At 36.7% G+C, this 19,568-nt stretch overlaps 1 protein-coding gene across 1 annotated transcript in view; it reads right to left on the bottom strand.

Moving 5' to 3' along the window:
• Positions 1-2,423: 2,423 nt before the first annotated feature.
• Positions 2,424-19,568, bottom strand: part of LOC102805834 (monoacylglycerol lipase ABHD2-like) — a 31,304-nt gene continuing 14,159 nt past the window's right edge. Inside the window, exons 2-7 of the mRNA XM_085494747.1 lie at positions 17,668-17,843; positions 16,314-16,481; positions 12,844-13,027; positions 11,525-11,743; positions 9,980-10,049; positions 2,424-6,574 (exon numbers count right to left, since the gene is read on the bottom strand). Coding sequence (XP_085350873.1) covers positions 6,320-6,574; positions 9,980-10,049; positions 11,525-11,743; positions 12,844-13,027; positions 16,314-16,481; positions 17,668-17,843 — 1,072 coding nt within the window. The 3' untranslated portion in view covers positions 2,424-6,319. The remainder of the gene's footprint in view (positions 6,575-9,979; positions 10,050-11,524; positions 11,744-12,843; positions 13,028-16,313; positions 16,482-17,667; positions 17,844-19,568) is intronic.

The raw sequence follows: 19,568 nt of genomic DNA, 5'->3' as shown, positions 1-19,568 counted from the left end.
ATTTACATAACCAGGGCGAGTTGCGTCGAGAGACAAAGCATTTTTTTTTTAAATCAGTGTATGACGTTGCTTTTAGTTTGAACAATTTAACTTGCCGACATGATAACACCTTCTTTTCAGAACTATTACAGAGTTATGACATTGTCTTCGGTGTGGACGAGTGAACTTGCCGACATGTTAATGTTTTTTTTTCATAACTATTACAGAGTTATGCCATTGTCTTAGGTGTGAACGATTGAACTTGCCGACGTGTTAATGTATTTTTTTCAAAACTATTAGTGTTATGCCATTGTATTCAGTGTGGACCATTGAACATACCGACGTGATAATGCCGTTCTTTGGAACTAATGGGAGGCATGCCCAATTGTACTTCCCCGTTAATATTTTAACTTGGAGTTCTGATACTGCATTATAGCGACAACGAAAAACACGTTTATCATAGCATTGTCAATTTCGAATAATTTTGAATACAAATATTTTCCACTAGGGCGGGATGTCTGTCTATTTACTGTACATGTTTTAATTTTCGTTTTAGTTGACTTGTACTTATTTTTAATAAAAATATTTTCTAAAAGGGCGGTTTGTTTACTATACATGGTTTTACAGTGCGCGCAAACAAAGCGAGACTTTCTTAGCGGCACTGTTTTGAAAACGATTTGCTACATTTTGCGACAATCTCACTTTTTCTTGCAACACTCGATTATCGATAAATTATGTTTGGTCTCGATACGTATTATGGCTGAGTGGTTGTCTGTTTTCACATTGTAACATTATAACATTATATAGACGACCCCACCACAGCCCGGCGTACCTCCATAGACTGTACGCAGGACTACCTAGATCCATGATACGATACAATATAGCACAACAATGAGAAACATGTTTTTTTCACATGAGGTAAATAATTTCCGCGTAACTACGGGAGTCTCGCCACACTTGCACAAACTTTTCCTGTCCTTGTCCTTCGACAATGTCGGCACATTCGTAGGACTGTCACCCCCATGGATCGAATGGTATTGTCCTATTGTTAAACGCTAACCAAAATTAGTAAACAACATGGCGGACTCGACTCGCCGGAATGCCCGGGCGTCGATCATAAAAAGTGTGGATAGCTGCTCGAATTCGCCACTCCGGTTCAAATTTTGAGCATAAACGAATATTATACAGTACAAGGATTGCTGCCGCTGCCCCGCGCGTTAGGTATTCCCCCCTGTTCGTCTCCGCGCGTGCTCGGACACTCCCTCGCGTGTTCGGGCGTTAAATAGTAGGACCCCAGAAAGGACCAGGATGTACAACCTTTAGGGGTCAGAAAGGACCAGAATGTGCAGGCTTCAGAAAGGACCAGGATGTGCGACCTTCAGGGATCAGAAAGGACCAGGATGTGCAGGCTTCAGAAAGGACCAGGATGTGCGACCTTCAGGGACCAGGATGTGCAGGCTTCAGAAAGGACCAGGATGTGCGACTTTTCGGGGTAAGAAAGGGACCAGGATGTGCAACTTTCAGGGGTCAGAAAGGACCAGGATGTGCAGGCTTCAGAAAGGACCAGGATGTGCGACCTTCAGGGGTAAGAAAGGGACCAGGATGTGCAACCTTCAGGGGTCAGAAAGGACAAGGATGTGCAACCTTCAGGAGTAAGAAAGTACCAGGATGTGCAACTTTCAGGGGTAAAAAGGACCAGGATGTGCAACCTTTTGAGGTCAGAAAGGACCAGGATGTGCAACCTTCAGGGGTAAGAAAGGACCAAGATGTGCATCCTTTTGAGGTCAGAAAGGATCAGGATGTGTGACCCTCAGGGGTCAGAAAGGACCAGGATGTGCAACCTTCAGGGGTCAGAAAGGAACCAGGATGTGCAACCTTCAGGGGTCAGAAAGGACCAGGATATGTGACCTTCAGGGGGTAAGAAAGGAACCAGGATGTGCAACCTTCTGGGGTCAGAAAGCAACCAGGATGTGCAACCTTTAGGGGTACGAAAGGACCAGGATATGTGACCTTCAGCAGGTAAGAAAGGAACCAGGATGTGCAACCTTCAGGGGTCAGAAAGGAACCAGGATGTGCAACCTTCAGGGGTAAGAAAGGACCAGGATATGTGACCTTCAGGGGGTAAGAAAGGAACCAGGATGTGCAACCTTCAGGGGTCAGAAAGGAACCAGGATGTGCAACCTTCAGGGGTAAGAAAGGACCAGGATATGTGACCTTCAGGGGTCAGAAAAGGAGCAGGATGTGTGATCTTCACGGGTCAGAAAGGACCAGGATGTGCAGGTTTCAGAAAGGACCAGGATGTGCAGGCTTCAGAAAGGACCAGGATGTGCGACCTTCAGGGGTCAGAAAGGACCAGGATGTGCGACCTTCAGGGGTCATGAATATTGGAATAAACTAGAAATTCATAAATAATAACCAGACATATGAACAGTTCCACAATTCGATTAGTCTGCATTAAATAAATACAACAAATTTTTTAATATTGCAAATTTCAATAAATATATACATTAATAATGCAAAACAACAGCAGTTTGCCTCAGATACATAAACGTCAGAAATTACATGTATAATCTAGAAGACTATTCTATGCTACTATAGGGCCACCACTAAACTGTGATTTGTGATTTTTTTAAATTTAATCATGTTTGCGTAGATTGTGGTTATAGAAAAATGCACAGTATGGTAAGGCTGAGAAAACAAATATCTGTTTCTCGTTTACGTGCGCATCATTTTGAACTACGCGCCTGAAATGTTTTTTTCTTCTAAATGTGCTTGTACTCGCACTTGTCTCAATTTTCCCCCATTTTAGCTGAGTATTAAAAAAAAAAAAAAACGCCTGGTCGCCTCATTTTGATATTACCATGAAACAAGAAACAGATAATTTTTTTTCCTGGCCATTCCCTTCTATTTCAAATTCTAGGCTTTGTAAGCCATTATATTATTATTATTATTATTTTATTTCCATTTCTCTAAAGAAATATACCCCACTAACCTGGGGGAACAGGTTACAATGCGAAAGTTACAGGCGTGACAATTACATTTACAGTTATTTCTAATTTGAATTCAATTCAATTAAACTCAATTAAAATTCAATCTTATAAAAATTTGCAATTTAATCAAGTTTAATTAAATTCAAATTAAATTGCATTTCTATATTATTAGATTGTAATTTAATTGAGTTTATTTAATTTTAATTGAATTACATTTCTATATAGGATTACAATTTAATAATAAAGTTTAATTAAATTAAATTAAATTGCATAACTATATAGAAGTGCAATTTATTTTAAAATCATAAATCATAAAATGTTGTTTAGAGATGGTCCTATCTGTACTACAGTCATGCAGACATCGACTCAATCTGATTAATTAAAATAAGATTCTAGTTTGGGCTTTTTTTGTGTTTTTTTTTGTTTATATAATATGATTCTTATTATTTTCCTATATATTTTTTTTTCAAATTATTTGCTGATGTTTTGTTTAAGTTTTGGTAATTGTGTTGTGGGCTTTTGCGATTACCAAAACTTAAAAAAATACCAGCAAATAAATTGAAAAAAAAACAAACACAAATATATGAAAAAAATATGAATATTAAAAAACAAAAAAACAAACAAACTAGGATCTTATTTTAATCAGACTGACATTGATTTGTGGACTTGATATAAGTTTTTCCTCCCCAAGGAATGGCAACAATGTTTGTTTTTTTATTGTTAACACAGAGCAAATGAAAATACAGCAAATAAATATATGGCAGTAAAAGTAAAAACTATACAGATGTCACAAACCACAATTAACATACAGCCTTTTTTCAGCCATTTTTGTCAAAAAAAAAAAAAAAAAAAAAATCATCAGCCCAAGTAACAGACAATACTCAATATTTGTCATCATAGAAACTAAATTAATCCCGAAACAGAAATAAAAGTAATATTTTGACACTTTCCATCAAAATTCTGACACCTGAGAAATTGTTTGTCGGCCCCACAATTTGTTTTATTTACTGTAAAATGCCTAATTTTCATTGGGTTTAAATTTCTCTGATTTACCATTTCAGGCATATTTAGTGGGTTTTAAATTCACGGTTTTATCATTTAGATTATGTATTCTATGCTAAATTATACATATTCACTGGGTTTTAATTTAGCGCATTTTCCAGTCAGCGAAATAAGCTAAATTAAAACCCTGTGAATAAATAATCTTTTAACAGTTATTTAAATAGAATTGGTCTATACTATTACATTTTTTTCAAATTTACTCAAATCGCCTTAAATTTGTATCAATATAACAAGAGTACAAGATTATGCATACAAATTTATAATAGCGTTTGAATAAAACTACAGCAATGACCTCAGAGTACAACTTAAAAATAATCTAAAGTTAATGTCTTTCATTTGTAGAATGTTTTGATCAGATCCTACTGCATGATTCGGAGTAACCTTCCATTTACATATTTTTCGGCTGACCTACTGTCACCGCCATATTGTTCCGTACACCAAAACAGCAACATTACCAGCTAAGCTGCTGACTGGTTTGTTATGCGCATCTCGAGATCATTACATGATTAGAACTGGTTAGTTTAAACCACTTTGACGAGGGTGCGCCATTTGGCTGAAGACGCTCATTCATGAGTGTTATGACACACACCAGACACACCATCGAATGTGTCCTGACATTTCATACTCTGTCAGTACATACATTTTTTGGGATAACTTTGCCATTTATATTTAGAAATTTATACGATTGAAATGAAATAAATTGAAAGGCAATCACATCGTGATCTACTATTTATATTCTCCCACTATTGATTTGATTGACTTGTTCTAATCGTGTAAAGATCCCTTGGTGCACATAGCAGACCAGACAGCAACTTAGCCGGCAATATGGCTGTTCTGATGTTCTAAACAATATGGCGGTGACAGTACATTTAACACAGCTTACAGGTCAAATAGCTCACACTGTTTGACCGTTTTCACCACCAGACTTTCTTCCCAAAATTTGTCTACACTTTTTTCTTATATTCTTCAATATTTCTGGAAATAGACCATAATTTTGGAGCCAACAGACAAAATTTGAGTCAATTTTTGCTCAAAAAAATTTTTTTTTTACAACCCAATTTTCTGAAGTGAAGTGCAGACTATAAACAAGACTATTTTGTGAATTTGCGATGAAAGGAGGGAACAGGTGGTGAAAAGGTTAAGGTAGAACCCTACTTATGAATGCAAATAACCAGAATTTGTTCATATTCCAATAAATTGTACTTCCAGGCAATATAAGGATATTGAGTTAGAAAAAGTTGTGGGTCACCAGCTTAATTTTCTGGATGGTGGCCATTTTGGCAGTATTATAACGCTTTTAGTAGGTTCTATGCCAGAGATATGAATCATGAATTATTTTACTAATCTGAGTTTTAAAAAGTATCAAAAAATGCAATTTTATTTTTTAACATTGTATTTTATGGAATTGTTCTAAAAAATATTTGAACAAATTTCTCAAAATACGAAACTGTAACACACAAATGAATGCTATTTCATGGTACAATGGAACAATAGCTTCACGATTTTACACAATAAACCGATGAACATTGTCGTGCGATTTAAGACCAACTTTCTCAAAAATTATGAGTAGGCTTCTACCTTAACAGATTATCAACGACAATAACCGAATTAAAAACAAGTGAATTTAATTAATAGATTTACATTTTTTTTAAGGAATACAAACTAACAACAAGACCACCATAGTTTAACTATGTTAACTAAGTTGTCTGTCATCAAAGTGCAAAACATATTATATACATATAATATAGTATATACAGTATACAGCTCTTTGCCTGCCATATTTTTCCCCTCAAAATTTCAGTGCAATATTTTGTATATTTTTATGCATTTTTCGCTAATTACGCTGGTTCATTTCGTAAAAGATGATTTTTATGCACTTTTCGCAAATTTCTACATTGATTTTGGACAAAATGGACATAATTGTCAATTGTATACAAGTTCTAAACAAAATATTCCAAAAATATTGTAATAAATAATAATATTTAGGTTCATTTTGTGAAAAGTTACACAATATGACCTTAGCTTCCAAAAGGTCAAAGGTCAGACACTAACAGCACTCTTTTATCATAGGTACTGAAACAGGCAGAAAAATTGCTTCCAGCAGAGCGCAGACATATGTAAATATGGTACACTTTCGTTTAGTTAAACAACCGTACAACTGTACACGTTGTTTAATCCAAAACTATAGACGTTCATTTATTACATCACAATGTAAGCCTCCAAAGAAAGCCAAAACGAACAAAAAAAACGGCATTGGCAGATGTGATGTGTACAACTATACACGTTGATCAATCGGACAACTCCTCGCATCGTTGCGTAATTTCTACAAGTGCGTCAGTGTACTCCACCACCATTCTGTCCAACCACGTCACTGTGTTGGGATGCACTATGCCGCCTTCAAAGAATCCAAGATGGCCGCCGTGTTTGGTCAGCATGAATATAGAGTTATTGGAACGCTCAATGTGAGATTTCGGAATATAGAACGTTGAGGACGGAATAATCGGATCATCTTCCGCATTTAGGACCAGTAATGGTATGTGAATCTGGAATTGAACAGAAAACTTGTTGGTTACTAGGACCTAGAAAATCAACAGACAAAACAAAGTAGCAGCAATATTTGGGCAAGCATCACAGCTGCTATTTGTCAGGTAATTTGCATACAATTTGCATATTGTGCTGCCATATTTGGCATATAATTTGTAGGTGTCTAACACATCCAAGCAACAAAACTACAAAAATGGCCATCAATTTACATATAATTAGCATAACTATGCATCAGAACTACCATATTTTGCATATAATTAGCATAACTAGGCATCAGAACTACCATATTTTGCATATAATTAGCATAACTAGGCATCAGAACTACCATATTTTGCATATAATTAGCATAACTAGGCATCAGAACTACCACATTTTGCATATAATTAGCATAACTATGCATCAGAACTACCATATTTTGCATATAATTAGCATAACTAGGCATCAGAACAACCATATTTTGCATATAATTGAAACAACTAGGCATCAGAACTACCATATTTTGCATATAATTAAAACAACTAAGCATCAAAAAGGATCCTGTAAAATACTTTATTTTCGCTTGGAATTAATTTTTGCTATTTTCACTGAAGGAATGATTCAGTGAAGATACAATCCAGTGAATATACCTTTTTTCCTATATTTTACATTGAAATTGTCAAAAATCAGTGAAAATAAATTCCATACAAGATACCCAAAAAGTCTTTTTAGCGAAAATAAAGTATTTTACAGTAATTTAAAAAAAAAATACCGGCACATTAAATACATGTCTTGTAGATATATTTATATGTTCTCCCAGTGGTTTTTTTTTTTTTTTTTATATACATGTATATTTGCTTGTGTTTATTATTATTAGTGCTGAAAACTGTGTCGTTAGGGAGTTGGTATTACAGCAGTAACCACAAATAATAGTAGAGTCTTTCTCTCGACTTGTTTTCCTGTTATTTACTGCCAAAATGTGAAACAATCTATAGACGGATGGATTTTTTGTCCTGTCAATACATGCAGTAATTTTAGAAAACAAGCTATCCTCGGGGGCAGACATCCGGGCATTTTCTACCGCCTGGCAACCTTTGCGGTGAAAACAAAGACCAAAAACTCACAGAAAACGGTACTTTGCGATGGTTGTTGAGAGTTCCCTGAACAGTGTAACAAGATTAGCCCTACGTGTGTAACATATATGAATTTGGTTGTTCAGGATTACTTCAAAGTTGAGTTTGTGTTGTTTTCACCGGCTCGACCGGCGTTCCACAGCAGCGCGCACAAAGCCCATAGAAATACGTGGTACAGTGGTGCGCGTCTTAGCAACGTAGAACGTATGTGACGTAGTTCCGCCCCCGAGGATACCTAATATATCCGAGTGTTACATTATGATCAGACCGTAGTGTAAATAATTATCGTTTAATTTTTGTACTTTTTACCAATGTTACTAAGGGCCAACACAGTGGAGCTTATGCAGGTGAGAATTATCAAATTAAAGAAGGGAGTCGTCACCTGTGCATGCGTCTGATGGCCATAGCATGTCATTGTTTACAAACAAGCGTCAACCAATGAGCCTTTGCGTTTTAACATGTGTTGTTATCGTCGCTTGGGACTCAATATCAGTGCCTGCGCAGGTGACTACCCTCCTGCTTTATGACAGAATACAATTCTGATATGTGGCAGTTTTGAAAGCAAGCTAAAATAGATTAAAGATAAATAAATGTTAAGTTACACTTTGAGCGAACTGTACAGTACAATTGTTGCCTAATCTGGTGAATTTCAGTTTGGCGTACAGTTCAATTAATTTCATTTTTGGGTAAAATGTCTTGCTGTTCAATGAATTTCATTTTAGGAGGTAAAATGCCTTGCTGTTCAATTAATTTCATTTTTGGGTAAAATGTCTTGCTGTTCAATGAATTTCATTTTAGGAGGTAAAATGCCTTGCTGTTCAATGAATTTCATTTTAGGGGGTGAAATGCCTTGCTGTTCAATGAATTTCATTTTTGGGTAAAATGTCTTGCTGTTCAATGAATTTCATTTTAGGAGGTAAAATGCCTTGCTGTTCAATGAATTTCATTTTAGGGGGTGAAATGCCTTGCTGTTCAATGAATTTCATTTTAGGGGGTGAAATGCCTTGCTGTTCAATGAATTTCATTTTAGGAGGTAAAATGCCTTGCTGTTCAATGAATTTCATTTTAGGAGGTAAAATGCCTTGCTGTTCAATGAATTTCATTTTAGGAGGTAAAATGCCTTGCTGTTCAATGAATTTCATTTTAGGGGGTGAAATGCCTTACTGTTCAATGAATTTCATTTTAGGGGGTGAAATGCCTTGCTGTTCAATGAATTTCATTTTAGGAGGTAAAATGCCTTGCTGTTCAATGAATTTCATTTTAGGAGGTAAAATGCCTTGCTGTTCAATGAATTTCATTTTAGGGGGTGAAATGCCTTGCTGTTCAATGAATTTCATTTTAGGGGGTGAAATGCCTTGCTGTTCAATGAATTTCATTTTAGGGGGTGAAATGCCTTGCTGTTCAATGAATTTCATTTTAGGGGGTGAAATGCCTTGCTGTTCAATGAATTTCATTTTAGGGGGTGAAATGCCTTGCTGTTCAATGAATTTCATTTTAGGAGGTAAAATGCCTTGCTGTTCAATGAATTTCATTTTAGGGGGTGAAATGCCTTGCTGTTCAATGAATTTCGTTTTAGGGGGTGAAATGCCTTGCTGTTCAATGAATTTCATTTTAGGGGGTGAAATGCCTTGCTGTTCAATGAATTTCATTTTAGGGGGTGAAATGCCTTGCTGTTCAATGAATTTCATTTTAGGGGGTGAAATGCCTTGCTGTTCAATGAATTTCATTTTAGGGGGTGAAATGCCTTGCTGTTCAATGAATTTCATTTTAGGGGGTGAAATGCCTTGCTGTTCAATGAATTTCATTTTAGGGGGTGAAATGCCTTGCTGTTCAATGAATTTCATTTTAGGAGGTAAAATGCCTTGCTGTACAATGAATTTTATTTCAGGGTATAACACCTTGTTGTTCATTGAATTTTATTTCAGGGTATAACACCTTGTTGTTCATTGAATTTTATTTCAGGGTACAACACCTTGTTGTTCATTGAATTTTATTTCAGGGTACAACACCTTGTTGTTCACTGAATTTTATTTCGGGGTAAAACACCTTGCTGTTGAATAAGTTTAATTTTGGGGTGAAATGTCTTGCTGTTCATTGAATTTCATTATGGGGTAAAATGCCTTGCTCCTCAATGAATTTCATTTACGGGTAAAATGCTTTGCTATTCAATGAATTTCATTTACAGATAAAAATGCTTCGCTATTCAATGACTTTCATTTCAGGATAAAATGTCTTGTTATTTATTTAATGCGAGTGCAGAAACTTTGAACTAAAAAAAAAAACTTTCATTCTTACGTTTGGTATAAACCTACTGGAACTGCACCAATTTAAAAAGTCATCTAGATTATCAAATCCTGCCATTTTTCTAGAAAAAAAAAAATATTGATATATAAAATATTGTGAGAATTTGTATTCCTGTGGATGAAACATTGAAAATTAGTATTTTCATGAATATTAATAAAGTACAAGAAAGTTTCAGTTTGTCAGTTTAATCTTTTTTCACCAACAGTTCCTTCTTTTCATCACAAATTCACAAAATAGTCCCGTTTTTAGTCTGCACTTTCCTTCAGCAGATTGGGACAAAAATAGCCAATTTTTTTGAGTGAAAACAGAAAATTTAATCAAATTTTTTTTTTGGCTTTAAAAATTAGGGTTCATTTCCAGAAATATTGAAGAATATAAGAAACAAGCAGCCTGTCGGCCGAGATAGCTCCGCTGTTATCAATGCACATTTCAATTAAAGAACAGAAGATATCATTAGAAAATGAACAATCTGTATAGTATCAAAGCAACAGGACTTGCTGTTTTCAATCACTTTTCACCAAAAATAATCATCAAAATTAGATAATTGAAGATATCACCACGAAATTAACAAATCTGAAAGAGGTCCACATGTAGTACCTATATATGCTATATCAAAGCAATTAGACTTGCGGTTTTTAACAAGAAGTCGAAAATATCACTTTTACCAAAAATTACAAAAATATTCACCAAAATTAGAGAATTGAAGATATCATCATGAAATGAACAAATCTGAGAGAGGTCTACCCATGGTACATATACACCAAGTATCAAAGCATTCAGACTTGTAGTTTTCAAGAAGAAGTCGAAAAAGTAAAACATTGACACGACGGACAATCACTCATATGATAAAGTCGACAGCGGAGCTAAAAAGCGCATACAAATTTGGCGGAGAAAGTCTGGTGGTGAAAATACACAGGCGATAGAACGTATGTGTTAATTCTCACGTGAAATATCCTGCATCCCAGCATGCATTCTCCTTCACAGAGACTATGTTTTTTTTTATCACTATGCTAGGTAGTCGCAAGGAACGTTCCACTAAGTGCAGCTCTCTGCGGCTCCCTAGGTCAGGTCATAAACCCGAAGACTCCACAAGGGGGAGTGCTGAGCATGCATTCTCCTTCACAGAGACTATGTTTTCTTTATCACTATGCTAGGTAGTCGCAAGGAATGTTCCACTAGGTGCAGCTCTCTGCGACTCCCTAGGTCAGGTCATAAACCCGAAGACTCCACAAGGGGGAGTGCTGAGCATGCATTCTCCTTCACAGAGACTATGTTTTCTTTATCACTATGCTAGGTAGTCGCAAGGAACGTTCCACTAGGTGCAGCTCTCTGCGGCTCCCTAGGTCAGGTCATAAATCCGAAGACTCCACAAGGGGGAGTGCTGAGCATGCATTCTCCTTCACAGAGACTATGTTTTTCTTTATCACTATGCTAGGTAGTCGCAAGGAACGTTCCACTAGGTGCAGCTCTCTGCGGCTCCCTAGGTCAGGTCATAAACCCGAAGACTTCACAAGGGAGAGTGCTGAGCATGCTTACCTGGTAAAACTATCATCTATATGCATCAGACTTGTCGCTTCAAATGTATTTTCAAGGTCATACTCTGGCGGTTTTTTTCCTTCTTTGAGGTAGTAAGCCTTAGCCCCTGCCCCGAACAGCATGTCTTTATTTCGTTTCAGTACCAGCTTCTGATTCTCAGTCATGGCAAAGTTGTAAAGTCTACGCAGACTTTCCCAGCGGTGCAAGAAATCTTTGCCCCTATCAAAGTGAATAGCAGAGATCATGTTAAAACATATTCTAATACATCATACCATATTAGGAAATGTGAATTCCAAATATGGAATGATTACGTACGTAAGCATCCTCTAATACTAAAAATAAACATGGCAGCCCCCAGGGTTTTACCAAACCACATACAGATTAGTTCGCTAAATCTTTGGCATTTTGGCATTCCCATGATGTACAATGTATCCTTGGAAGGAAAGAATGTATAATAATAAGGTTAAAAATACAGATTTTCACTATTTTATTTTTTCTATACACTATTTTCATGGGTGTTTGACACATGTTTGTGGAAGAGGTGCTTCAGTGATCACAGCTTTTATCAAGATTTTGCGAGCAACAGCATAAAAACAGTAAAAGTCAAAGAAATCGACTCGTAATTTTTAATGGTAACCAACAGCTTCAATCTCTTTACCACCAGACTTTCTCGATCAAATTTTTCTGTTTTCTTATATTCTTCAATATCTCTGAAAATAAATCCTAATTTTGGTGCCAGCAGACAAAATTGGAGTCAATTCTCAGTTTTTACTCAAATTTTTTTTGCTATTTTTGTCCCAATCTTACGAAGGAAAGTGCAGACTACTTTTGTATTTTGTGAATTTGTGATAAAACAAGCAGCCTCTCGGCTGAGATAGCTCTGCTGTTATCATTAGAAAATGAACAATATGTAGACTTGCTGTTTTTAACAAGAATTCAAAAATATCACTTTTCACCAAAAATGACAAAAATAATCATTAAAATTAGATAATTGAAGATATCACCACGAAATTAACAATCTGAAAGAGGTCCACATGTAGTACCTATATACATGTAATATAAAAGCAATCAAACTTGTGGTTTTTAACAAGAAGTCGAAAATATCACTTTTTACCAAAAATATTAATCAAAATTAGAGAATTGAAGATATCATCATGAAATGAACAAATCTAAGAGAGGTCTACCCAAGGTACATATACACCAAGTATCAAAGCATTCAGGCTTATAGTTTTCAAGAAGAAGTCGAACAAGTAAAACATTGACACTGACGAACAATCACTCGTATGATAAGCTCCGCTCGACAAATGTACTATACTTACAAGAAGCAGTCGTAACCCTGGCAGAGCGATAAGCCACACAAAAATTTATCCTGTCGCTCAGTATCTTCCCCAAGATATTTGAGAACGATATTAGCGCCCATACTGAAACCAGCCGCTATCATGTGTGTGTCGCTGTGTCTACTCTCAATATACGATATCATCGCAGCGTATTCCTCTGTACAACCTGCAAGTTAATTAAGATTTATAATCATATACATGTACCTCGTATTGCTCAGCCTTGTAACGCTATGGGAAGTGCGCCCTCACATCGGGCACCGTCCTTCTACACGATGAGGGACGATGCATCGGTGCAATTTTTGTCATTATTAGTAAAAAGTGATATTTTTGACTTCTTGTTAAAAACCGCAAGTCTGATTGCTTTGATATTACATATATATATATATTAGTATATATTACATATATATGTACTACATGTGGACCACTCCCAAATTTGTTCATTTCATGATGATATCTTCAATATCACACCTGGCCCCAGCACTCTTGGCTTTTATCATTCAAAACAAAGTATGTCATTCTAAATTACGCTGCGTATTTGAAGTCACGCCATGATGAAATTGGAATTACACCGATAAGGTATATAATAAAACCTTTATGGATTGGATACAGCTTTTGTTGCCCTCTGTTATTCGGCTTACGCACACCTGGAAGCTCAGGTTGCAAAAGCTGTATCCTGTCCATAATATGACAGAACTCCACACCCTCCTCTTGGCTTTCGTTGCGTATGGAAGTTATTTTCATGAGTGATGCGGTGTATCCTGCGGCCTTACAGCAGCAGAATACACCGCATCTTAAGTCTTTATTTGACCAGACCCCACACAAAAAAGTTCACTAAATCTGATCTAAACTTTTTGGATTTCGGCATTCACATAAAACAGGATGAGAGGATGTATAATAATAAGGTTATTACGAGGATACTGCAAAGTATGCATTTAGACAGTACACATTTTGGTGCATGTCGGCCGATACTCTCACTGTACTGACCTCGTGCATACTTTGTGGTATCCTCGTAATAACCTCAAATTACCGGTAGTATAAAACCATTTATATTCACTGACATTTAATTTCACTATTTTAATGTTTTGAGCATATTCACCATGTTTCAATTGCACACATTTGTCAAAGAAACAATGAGTTTTATTATTATTTTACATGTTCACGTAGATTTAATTTAGCCGATTTTACTTATCACTGAAATTGGCGAAATTAAAATCCAGGGAATAATTAATGCATCTAGCACTGGAAACAAGGAAATTTTACATTCCATAAACGCATATGCATTTGTTCCAACATTCAAAATTTACCCTTATATGGAGTGAAGTACGTTGTCAACATTAACACGTTCAAGATTATTGACATCAAATTCACTCAAACACTCTTTAATTTTTTTTCAGTGAACACAGTAATGTTATGGTACATAAATAAATAGAACTTGTTATCTCGATGACGTTGGGCTAATATGTACGCTAGTATAGGTGATTTTCCGTACAAATGCGAGATCTCGCGAGATGTATGAAAGACGCGCGTCGAACGTCTGCCGCAAAAGTCTAGTTTGATTTTGAACTAGAATTTCTTTATTTCGTAACTCGACAGAGGAATATTGCTTCCGAATACCCTTACTTAATCGAAATTGCCTATCATGAAATGTGAACAGCACATTATTATGCATGGAAATGTCCCCCAAAATACTTCGCGTTTGTCGAATCCCACGCGATGTTTGACGCCACTACGACGCTATGACCTTTGTTTGTCCTGTTTTTGTGTTCGATTTCACGCATAACGCGTGATTCTCGCAGTGAACGGAAAATAGTCTATTGGGGCAGAGGTTAAATGATTTTAGGTTGTGCTTTATGATGATATTTTTAAGTACATGGTGTTTTCAGATTCTTATGCGAGATATATTCAAGGATTCACTCGGATTCATTATATGTTTATAAAACCACATGCAAAGTAACATGATTCCATGAAATTATCAAATGAAACTACTGCTATGGTACAGATGTGATGACATGCTTATGAATCAGGGTACATTTACCTACAATGCAATGCCATGAATTATGTCACATGTGTTTGCATCGCATAAGATAGGCTGTGGTTTCAATTTCAATTTCCGATGATGAATGTTTACTCAGCAGATTAAAGGGAGGTAGTTGTCACACAATGTATGCGCAAGATATATGGGTCTCATATAAACAAAGATGGCGACTTTGACTGTTGCGCGGATCAACGAGTACAAACTGAGACGTTACCAAGCTTTAATTAGGTATTTGTTTTAAATGATTGAAAGGCATCGAACGAGTCATCGGCAGTAATTAGTACGAGTCGCACCCAGGTCAAACCTCATACTTGTGATTTCCATTAGAAGAGCGCATTGGATTGTGGGAAAATCAATGTTTATTTAATAATACAAATGTCGCACATGCGCAGCGCGACAACCACCGCCCTTTAAATCAGAGCACATTCTTCCCTGTATTCCAAATATGTTTGGAGTTGTTACTGAACACATACGTGCCAAAAAAAGGGGTTCGATTTTACAGTTGAGAGACTGTTTGGAACAGTTTTTCGTAAGTTGAGTATGCATGCTCGTCTGTCCCCAGAAATATTTTACAAAGGCGTATGTGGATACCATGGGAATATATTAAAATGCATCTTAAGTGTATGAATGTACATTAAAGTTTTCTCTATTTTATGAAAATTATGTAAAGGTAACGTTGAATTTCTACAATATGAATAACATTGAAGCAGATATAGCAAACAACTGACTGGAAGTAAATCTATGTTGATTTGACCCACATTCATGCACATACCAGGGGTAGTACATGTTGCTAAGCAACTCGGAAACTACTTATTAACATTTCTACCAACATAGTTTATGGTTAATTTTTATTTACAATTCAAAACTGTCAATGAAAGTGCATTTTTTAAAGCTTCAAATGTTTTTGTAAAATTCAGACAGCGATGCTAAAAAAGCTTTGAAATGCACATCTCAAAGTGACACACATGAAAACTAAAAACATTGAACATTTGTTGCCTATCAAATCGCAACAAAATATGATTATTTATTGAAATTATAGTTGATTCTCTGGGGTGGAGCTACCTCACAGAATGTTAAATGTTATTAAGACGCGCACCACTGTACCATGTATTTCTATGGGCTCTGTGCGAGCTGCTTTGAAACGCCGGTCGAAGAGCCGGTGAAAACAAATATAGTCAAAATAAACAGAACAATATGAACAATGAGACAATCCTGAACAACCAATTAATGTATATTGCAAATGTGGGGGGGGGGGGGTAATCTTGTTACACTGATGAAGAGACAACTAGCCCAAAGTACAGTTTTCTGAGAATCATCCACTTGCGTTGGTTTCCAGAGAGTGAAAATGTGCGGATGTCGCCCCCCCCTCCCCTCCACCCGAGAATATGCAACAATTCAAAAGAAGAAAAGCACTAACCATAGGTGAAGATTCTTGGTGAAGTTAGTTGGACACTTTTCAGAGCCCCTAAGTGATTCAGAACTGCTACCCTGTATCCATGATCACGAGCGTAGTTGACAAATGTTCGTATGTACTTGCTTTCACTGGAGTTAGCGATGCCGGGTGCCACGCATATGGTATAGTCACCTGGTAAAGACAGATATATTGATTGAGTGCCATCATTTTTCTTGGGAAAATTTTGGTGCAACAATTTGCCAGTTTTTATATAATTTTTTTTAAATATTTTTTTTTAAATAATTTTGGACAAAATGGATATAATTTTCTAGTCCTGTTCGAAATTTTGGAAAAATTATGAAAAAAAATTATACAAGTTTAAAATTTGAGAATTTTGGCTAAGATTGACTTTCATGCTCGGAAAATTGACCTTTCCACCATCAGTTTCCTCTTTTCATCACAAATTCACAAAATTGTTTGTACTTTCTATCAGAAGATTGGCTAAGATTGACTTTCATGCTCGGAAAATTGACCTTTCCACCATCAGTTTCCTCTTTTCATCACAAATTCACAAAATTGTCTGTACTTTCTATCAGAAGATTGGTACAACAATGGCAAATTTTTTTGAGCAAAAACTGTAAATTGACTCAAATTTTATTTGTTGGCTCCAAAATTAGGGTTCATTTCCAGAAATATTGAAGAATATAACATAAAAATGCAGAAAAATTTGGGCTGGAAAGTCTGTGGCTGAAAGGTTAAAGCAGAATGTTTAGAGAATTGAAACTCATCTAGCAAGATGGGGGAGGGGGGGGGGGGGTTGCAGTTTAAGCAGTTTGCTACCAATAACAAAACATCCAGAAATTCAAAATCCAGCAAGAGGGGTTGGGTTATTGTAAAGTTCTTATAAAATAACACATATGGGTCACCAAACTAAGTTTTCCACAAAATGACGACCTCAAAAATGCATGTTTTGAGTTGTTTACAATTGGTTCCTATGGCAGAAACTTTCCATCATATCTCAAAATTTTGTTTGACCTCTGCAAAAAAAAAAATATTTAGTGTTGCGAGAGCTACATACGACTGTCATGAAAAATAGAATTTTGAATATTAGTATAAAGTTTTCTATGGGATAATGTGTTTACATGGATCCCAATAGAATTGTTCCAAAATGGCTGCTTTTTGGGTTATTTTGCTCAAGTTTTTCTGAAAATACATCCTTCTTCCTCTATAAAACATGAATGACAATCACAGGACAATTTTTTAATAATTTACCATGATAAATTTTTTTCTATGTTACTTAGTATGATGTTGGTAGGATGATAGCAAACTACCTTAAAAAGCAAAATAACCAGCTAACTTAGTGAACATTGTTACCTACCTTCTTGTGGATGTGGTTCTGTCGGTTCAAATACGTCAAATGTACAAGTAGCGCCATCTGGCATTAATACGCTCCGACGTACTCCCCGAGGTACGGGGCAGTTAAAGCGACCCATCTTGCCGTAAATAAACGTCTGTAAATGACCACTTTTACCCCACAATAAAGTTGGTAAATACCTGAATATACATAACATATTGTTTTATTATTATGTTATTTCAGACATGTGACAGTTGTTTGTATTTGTAATGTTTTATTAATTTTCAAGGATTTGTGACTCCCTAGGACCTCAGCTAAAGTCAATGTGACTTCTTAAGACCAAAACGAAAGTCACTGACTCCCCAGGACCTCAGCTAAAGTCAATGTGACTTCTTAAAACCAAAACGAAAGTCACTGACTCCCCAGGACCTCAGCTAAAGTCAATGTGACTTCCTTAGTCCCCTGCAAATATCACTCTTCCTAGGACTCGAGTGAAGATCACTGTGACTCCTTAAGACCTCAGTGTTAGACAATTCGACTCCCTTAGACCCCGGTAAAAGTCACTGTAACTCCCTAGAATGCTAGTGAAGGCCACTTTGATTATGGCTCATACAGTATGTATGTCACTGTGACTCCTTAAGACCTCAGTGTTAGACAATTCGACTCCTTAGACCCCAGTAAAAGTCGCTGTAACTCCCTAGAACGCTAGTGAAGGCCACTTTGATTATGGCTCATACAGTATGTATGTCACTGTGACTCCTTAAGACCTCAGTGTTAGACAATGAGACTCCCTTAGACCCCAGTGAAAGTCACTGTAACTCCCTAGAACGCTAGTGAAGGCCACTTTGATTATGGCTCATACAGTATGTATGTCACTGTGACTCCTTAAGACCTCAGTGTTAGACAATTAGACTCCCTTAGACCCCAGTAAAAGTCGCTGTAACTCCCTAGAACACTAGTGAAGGCCACTTTGATTATGGCTCATACAGTATGTATGTCACTGTGACTCCTTAAGACCTTAGTGTTAGACAATTAGACTCCCTTAGACCTCAGTAAAAGTCGCTGTAACTCCCTAGAATGCTAGTGAAGGCCACTTTGATTATGGCTCATACAGTATGTATGTCACTGTGACTCCTTAAGACCTCAGTGTTAGATAATGTGACTCCCTTAGACCCCAGTAAAAGTCACTGTAACTCCCTAGAATGCTAGTGAAGGCCACTTTGATTATGGCTCATACAGTATGTATGTCACTGTGACTCCTTAAGACCTCAGTGTTAGACAATGCGACTCCCTTAGACCCCAGTAAAAGTCACTGTAACTCCCTAGAATGCTAGTGAAGGCCACTTTGATTATGGCTCATACAGTATGTATGTCACTGTGACTCCTTAAGACCTCAGTGTTAGACAATGCGACTCCCTTAGACCCCAGTAAAAGTCACTGTAACTCCCTAGAACGCTAGTGAAGGCCACTTTGATTATGGCTCATACAGTGTGTATGTCACTGTGACTCCTTAAGACCTCAGTGTTAGACAATGCGACTCCCTTAGACCCCAGTGAAAGTCACTGTAACTCCCTAGAACGCTAGTGAAAGCCACTTTGATTATGGCTCATACAGTATGTATGTCACTGTGACTCCTTAAGACCTCAGTGTTAGACAATGCGACTCCCTTAGACCCCTGTAAAAGTCACTGTAACTCCCTAGAACGCTAGTGAAGGCCACTGTGATTATGGCTCATACAGTATGTATGTCACTGTGACTCCTTAAGACCTCAGTGTTAGACAATGCGACTCCCTTAGACCCCAGTAAAAGTCACTGTAACTCCCTAGAACGCTAGTGAAGGCCACTTTGATTATGGCTCATACAGTATGTATGTCACTGTGACTCCTTAAGACCTCAGTGTTAGACAATGCGACTCCCTTAGACCC

The sequence above is a fragment of the Saccoglossus kowalevskii genome, chromosome 20 (genome assembly GCF_978046115.1).
Source record: "Saccoglossus kowalevskii chromosome 20, keSacKowa6.1, whole genome shotgun sequence".
Classification (NCBI taxonomy): domain Eukaryota; kingdom Metazoa; phylum Hemichordata; class Enteropneusta; family Harrimaniidae; genus Saccoglossus; species Saccoglossus kowalevskii.
This window is presented reverse-complemented; position numbering and strand designations above follow the sequence as displayed.